The sequence below is a fragment of the Octodon degus genome, unplaced genomic scaffold (genome assembly GCF_000260255.1).
Source record: "Octodon degus isolate 3935 unplaced genomic scaffold, OctDeg1.0 scaffold00176, whole genome shotgun sequence".
Lineage (NCBI taxonomy): Eukaryota > Metazoa > Chordata > Mammalia > Rodentia > Octodontidae > Octodon > Octodon degus.
Genome location: NW_004524752.1, coordinates 3,818,137 through 3,825,191, shown reverse-complemented (window position 1 = coordinate 3,825,191; position 7,055 = coordinate 3,818,137). Strand labels below are relative to the sequence as shown.

General features: G+C 36.4%; 1 protein-coding gene across 2 annotated transcripts in view; it reads right to left on the bottom strand.

Moving 5' to 3' along the window:
* Positions 1-7,055, bottom strand: part of Abl2 (ABL proto-oncogene 2, non-receptor tyrosine kinase) — a 114,918-nt gene that overhangs the window by 23,421 nt on the left and 84,442 nt on the right. For both annotated transcript variants that reach the window (XM_004643445.2, XM_004643442.2), the window contains exon 4: positions 2,317-2,612. In XM_004643445.2, coding sequence (XP_004643502.1) covers positions 2,317-2,612 — 296 coding nt within the window. The remainder of the gene's footprint in view (positions 1-2,316; positions 2,613-7,055) is intronic.

Here is a 7,055-nt window from a genome sequence, read left to right as displayed (position 1 = left end):
AAAACCCTACATTTATCAGCAATTAACCCCACATTCCTCCCATCCCAACTCCCTGGCAATCATTAACTCCTTTCAATCAATTTTATATGTATGAGATTCATTTATAACAGGGCCAACAAACTTTTCTATAAAGTGAGAAGACAAACATTAATGGCTTATGGCTACAAGGTCTCTATTGCAACTACTCAGCTTTGCCTAGTAACAGCCATAAATTTAATGCATAAACAAATGTGACTGTATTCCAACAAAATTTTAATTCTAAAAACAGGCAACTGGGAGGTCATAGTTTTACCTGTGGTGTTTTGTTCTGAACTATACCTTCATTTCTGTTGTTAGAGATGTCATTTTATGAATATATCACAATATTTTTTTGGGGGATGGCTTTTTGAGAAAGGGTTTCACTATACAGATCAGGCTGGCCTGGAATTTACTTTGTAGCCCAGCCTGGCCTTGAACTTGTAGCAATCCTGCTGCCTCATCCTTAGTGCTGGAATTGCAGGCATCCACCATCATGCCTGGCCAAATATAACACAATTTATTAATTCGCTCTACTATTCTTAGATGTTTTGGTGTTTCCAACTTGCACTACCTATTGCTATAAATATTCCTGTACACATCTTCTGGCGCACATATGGGTCATTTCTGTTGGAACTGCTGAGTCTCTCTTACATTATGACTTACTGATTCTGTTTAAGCCATGAGGCAACCTAGGTATGTATGATGAAAGAAAACATTCTCTCAGGCTTTCACAGAGAGCAAATTGGTCAAGCAATGGCCATGATTTATCCTCATGGCTGACACTGACAAAGGATCTACAAACTGCTGTACAGGGTTTCAGGGTAAATCCTGAGGGGATTTGACTGACCCTGTCAGATACAAAAGTTACGTTTTTTGTTATATAGGTCTTATTTTATCTCGGTCTTAACCATCCAGCAGAAAAGAATAAAAATGAGGTATAAAAAGTAAAGCCATATTAATGTGCTGAGCTGTAGAAGGCTCAAGTCAATAACTTCTGACACTGCCAGTCATGAGATAACCCACTACTATTATAGACTACTGGACTATATTGGATTTCTTTGCTGAATTCATGCTCCTACAATACATGAATGGCAATGGAATACCCATCTCTGACAAAAGTAAACAAAAAAAGAGATCTATAAATGAAGGACTATTTTGCAGTGAATAGATAGATAGATAGATAGATAGATAGATAGATACAAATATATATGTATCTGTATATACAAAATAGGATACAGCTACTTTCTCTTAGTTCAATGAGAAGAACGTTTTGAACTAAGTGTTTAGAGAAGATATGCCTGCATCTTGTACTATGAATAAGTACTACAAAGACAACAATATACAATGTATTAATTATTGTAACTGTTCTACTAACCTGTTTTGAAACTGTCTCATTGCTACTTCTTTCTCAATAAAATTCATATAAAAAAAGGTATGTATGATGGTGGAAAAATAGAATGACAACTAGTAACCTACTTATTTCCTACTTTGTACCAGCAGCTATATTTCACAGAAATAATCTCATTTAATCTCTACACAATTCTATCAAAGTGGGATTTCATAATAAGGAAATTGAAGCTTATATAAGGTCACAAAGTTAAATAATACTTGCTCCAAAGCTCATCCTTTCTCCCTCAGATGCACACCACACAGAAGGGAAAATAGAAAAGAATCCAACCTTAATTACTGTTGAACAGAATAAAAGCAGACAGAAGCTCAGGTTTTATAATTTATAAAATGTAACAGTTCTACTGCAACACATTCATTCACAGATGGTTGGTCTTCCCAACATACAAATGTCTAAATGACTCAATGATCTACACCAGTCTCAAGAAGCTTAAATTCTTATTCTGTGAGCTTTGTATTAAAGCTCATTCTAATTTTTAACTATATAAGATTAATTTAGAAATTCTAAATCAATGTATTCAATGTATATCTCAATTATTAGATTGTGATGATTAGAACAACTAACTTATATGCAAGTTTCCCTTCAAATCTAGCTTGTATTTATCCAAATTTTTTAGTACCAGGAAACTCAGAACCTTGTGCTTGTTGTGCCACTGAGCTGTATCCCTGGTACTCTAGTTTATCTTTAAATTAATATACTTGTTTTTAATTAAACTACTGTTCTGTTTTTGAAAAGAGCAAAATCTCTCTAGCATGCCAAATAGCCTGAGCTCACAAAGCTAATATTTATTTCACATTGAACATTAGAAACTACAGTCCATTTTAGTCAATCTGAGTATTGTTTCTGCAGGGCAGCCGGTCTACATCTAAGGTGGTGACTGCAGATCTTACCTTGCCGTCTGTGGTGGTATTGATCCTGTAGTGATATACACGTCCTTCGTACCTGAGCGAGATGGACAGCTGCCCGGGGCTACTCTCACTTTCTCGCACCAGGAAGCTGCCATTGATTAGGCTGCTTAGCAGATACTCCGCTGCACTGCGTGACACTGGTCCGTGGTACCAGGAATGTTTTTCCAGGCTATTCACTGGGGTGATGTAGTTGCTTGGCACCCAACCCTGTCCATTCTTAGAGCGAACTTCACTCCATTCACCATTCTGGTTGTAACCAAGGACTCGAAGCTTTTCACCTAGCCATGAAGTCATCATAGAATAAAAGGAAAGATGTTAAGCTTTTATTTCAAATGGATGAAGTGTAATTCCAAACTATAAACTCATTGAATCAAAGATTTTTATGTCCCAATTTTATTTTATTTTTTTATCCTTTTTAGACAGGGTCTTGCTATGCCATTCAGGCTGGTCTTGAGCTCACTTTGTAGCCCAGGCTGGTCTTGGACTCCCAATAATCCTCTTGCCTCAGCCTCCCAAGTGCTAGGATTACAGGCATCCATCACACACCCAGCCCCAATTTTTTTAAATGATGAAAAAAAAATTTATCCTCATTGATCTCTTTACTTAGAAGCTTTAAACTGCATGAATATAGTCAGAAATGGCTTTCTAGTACTTACAGGGTTTTTTTAAAATGTCCTCAGAAAAATGTTTGGCATACAAAGACTACTGAACTGACTAGAAAACAGTAGTGCTATAAAATAAACGGTCTCTCAAAATAGCTTATATGAGGCTGGGTGTGATGGCACATACCTGTAATGCCAGCCCTTGAGAGGCTGTAGCAGGGGGATTGCCACGAGTTCGAGGCCAGTCTGGGCTACAAAGTAAGTTCAAAGCTAGCCTGAACTACATGGCAAGACCTTGCCTCAAAAAAAAAAAAAAAAAAAAAAAAAGAAGCTTATATGGTTCAGTGTTAAAAATAGTCAAGAATTAGTGATATGTGAAACACAAAGTTACTTCTAAATGCACCTTGCAGCCAGGCATGGTGGCACGTGTCTGTAATCCTAGCAGGCCTGTAATTGGGAGGCCGAGGCAGGAGGATCAAGGCCAGCTTAGGCTACATAGTAAGTTCAAGGCCAGTGTGAATAACATAGCGAGACCCTGCCTCAAAACAACAACACCCCCCCCCCCAAGAAAGTAATCTCCCAACAAAAACAAAAGCCCTGGAACTGCTAACAAAACTATCACTATAAACAAACAAAACCATAGACAAAAGTTTCAATAAATGTTTTCAGCAAGAGAAGTGTCCAGTGGAGCAAAGGGTGGGCAGTAAGGACTCCCAAAAGTATCATTTCCAGGACTCAGTTTTAAAATAGTTACAGTTCACAATAGAGTATGTTTTCCCTGCTCAATTTCCAAAGAATGAATCACTCCCACCCATTCCTCTAAAATTAGCTTGTGGAAAGGGAAGCTGACTCTCAAGTTGGAGTCCAAATCCAACTGTATCTTTGATGTCAACTTCAGTGTCCTTGGTTTGTCTACTAAAGTTGTGAATATCAAGTTTATACTTCAATATACATTTTGCCCTGATATTTGTGTACTGATTGGAAGCTTCTCAGCAAAACGAAGAAGGTGAAAGAGGTATCACTAGAAACACATAATGTTAATCGAAGGAGCCTTGTGATGCCTTGGCTCTTATCTCCAAGAGATGCAAATCTTCCTATGAGTTCACACCATTTCCTCAGAGTCAGAAAGCAAAAGAAAGCCAAATAAATCAGAATTAGAAGTTACCAGCAAAGACTACAGAGGAAAAATTCAATCTTGGTAGTCATTTATCTTTTTCTAATGGCTATGGGAATGTTTTCCATAGAATTACTTTCTATCATCCCTGCTTATATCTCATCTGAGATGTCTGGATACTAGAAAAACACAAAAATGCATATGTATACACATATGTGTATATAAACACATACACTATATATAGCAGTATATGTGGATATGTGTGTTTGTGTGTGTAGTCTACCAACTATATTTATGGAAAAGAAAAAGGAACTTTGCTAGAAAAATGAAAATAAACTTGTTGCTCTATAGCTTTTCTGTATTAATCTGTAAGGACTAAAAGTAAAGACCAAGTTTGTGAACGCATTTTTCTATATTGCTACGTCCTTAAACACAATTGATAATTATAGGCTAACATAGACAGCTAAGTTAGGCAGAAATAGAGTAGGCAGTCAGACAGGGCTGGGCCCCCAAAGGAGTCACACAAAAGATAAGAACCTGACAGAACTGTGGCTGAGGCACTTCTGAAGATTAAAGTCACAATGGCTAGTTACATTCTTCCTGAAGGGATGAAGAGAGGTTTGGGATTACTGACATCTCCCTTTTGAAATTTCCTATTATCCTATTAGGGGTGGGCCATTCTCGCACCTGCTAAGATTAAGACTGACACTAAAACTAAGCTTATAAAATGAAACACAAGGCCAGGAATACAGATTATGGATCAAGGTTAATGATATCACCCATGCACCCTTCCTATCATTAGATCAATATTAACTAAGCAACTACACTTGCAAGCTTGTTGGTTAATCATAATTTTGACCCACATTGTACCCACTTAATGATTTTGCTTTTCCTTTGAGAGTTGGGCTTACTGGCAACACATTCGGGACCACTCTTGTCCCTCAGGAGCTATTTCTATTCACCATTCCTTTCTTCCAATAAATTTTCCTATTCTTTTTTTTTTTAAATGTATTTAGTACAGGGTCTTACTACACATATTGGACCTGCCCAATTTTCCTATTCTTGACCTCCAGTGTTCCTTAGAACTCATTCTTTAACTTCAGCAAACATGAACTTAGCATATTTGACATCTAGCATTTCCCCTGTATTAATAAGTATACAGGCAAATATACTAGGCTTTTGTGTTTTCTTCTTGGCAGCCAGGAGAATTTTATTACTTTATGGGAGCTTTTATTTTTACTGAAATGGAAATAAATAGGACAATAGCTAGTAAAGAGGCAAATGTTGGGGCTCTTAGCAGAGGAATCCAAAAAGAACTTTTTTTTTTTTTAAAGACAATATCTCATTTATGTTGCCTACACTAGCTTCAACTTCACCTTAACAACCCAGCTTGATATGATCTTCTCACCTCAGGCTCTCAAGGATCTGAGATTACAGGCATGCATTACAGTGTCCAGCAGTTTCTCTTTATATATCAAGCAAATATCATCTTGAAATTGTTTTAATTTTAGAATATATTTTGTCTTTTAAAATTATAAGATAGTTTTAACATATCATTTATATTAATAAAAATCCAACATAAAAATCTGGCATTTCATGGATTTTAAGAGAGATCAACGTTGGCCGCAAGATGAAGGGAATCCCAGTTCTTCAGCAGCACACTATTAGTTACTACAACTGGTAACTTGAGAAATAACAGATTTTCTTTGTTAATGTTTCCTTGGTGATTGAACTATCTTAGAAAATACCGAAAAGAGAACTATATTCAGGAAAAAGGTTTTGATTTATTGCTTTGCAAATTTCTTCATTGATATCTCAACAAAGACAAGAGAGTCCACTGTTGTCCAAAGAGACTAGGACACACTGCAAAGCTTTTTTTTTTTTTTTTTTTTTTTGGTACCAGGAATAGAACTCATGACCTCATGCTTTACATGGCAGGACCTGTGCAGCTGAGCTATATCCCAAGCTCAGCAGAGTAATTCTGTGAAGCGCCCCCACTCTTTTTTTGAGACAGGGTTTCTTATGTAGTTCAAGCTGTCCTTGAACTCACTATGTAGCTCAGCCTAGCCTCAAATCTGCAGCAATCCTCTGCCATTACAGGTGTGTATCACCATACCTAGTGGTCTTTTGTTTTATCCTCAAACTTTATGTAAAATTTTCCTTTGACTTGATAATCTCAATGCCTATACACATATTATCACAACCCTGCCTCAAAACTATCCAAAATCTTTAAATAAAGTTGATACCAGAATACACTTTTACTTTTGCCATGCCTTTGAAACTCCTGCCACATGCAAACATATAATCACACTCACTCGGACATACCCAGCAGACTTCATTTTAAGAGACTCACTTTTCAGAAATTCTGATTTTGATGAATCTGACTGACTTTAAAAGTTGATGCATATAAAAATTTTATATGAAGGGTAATAGGTTAAGTGGAAAAAAGCTTGTCTTCTTGATTTGATATAACCATTACCACTTGAAACCTGCTCTGAACTTTGTGTAATGCACAATGAGAATGGCCCCATTTTCCTGTTTCTCATAGAAGTTCTATTCTTTTCATCTTTATTCAAAAAAATACTTGGTGATTTTACTTGGTAATGGTCTTAGTATTGCCTTTTTAAAGAATTTGCCAACCAAAATAAAAGAATTTGCCACTGAAATAAGCTACTATTCTCTTCTCTTTATTGTAAGAGAAACCCTCTTTTACTATTTCTCTCATTAACCCTTAGAAACAAAAATGGCAGACATTTAGATCTAGGTCAGTGCACTTTTTCTGTGCAGAAAGTTATGTTCCAAAACTGAAACTATTGGGCTGAGGAGATGGCTCAGTAGAATAAGCGCTTCCTTGGCAAGCGTAAGGGTCTGAGTTCAATCCCCGGTTCTGCCAAATAAATAAACAAACAAAACTGAAAATATTTACTGAACAAAATATTTGTTTGCTTAATGATATAGGTGCCTTACCTTTTGAGTGTAAGTTCTTGTATTTTTTTTTTTTTTTT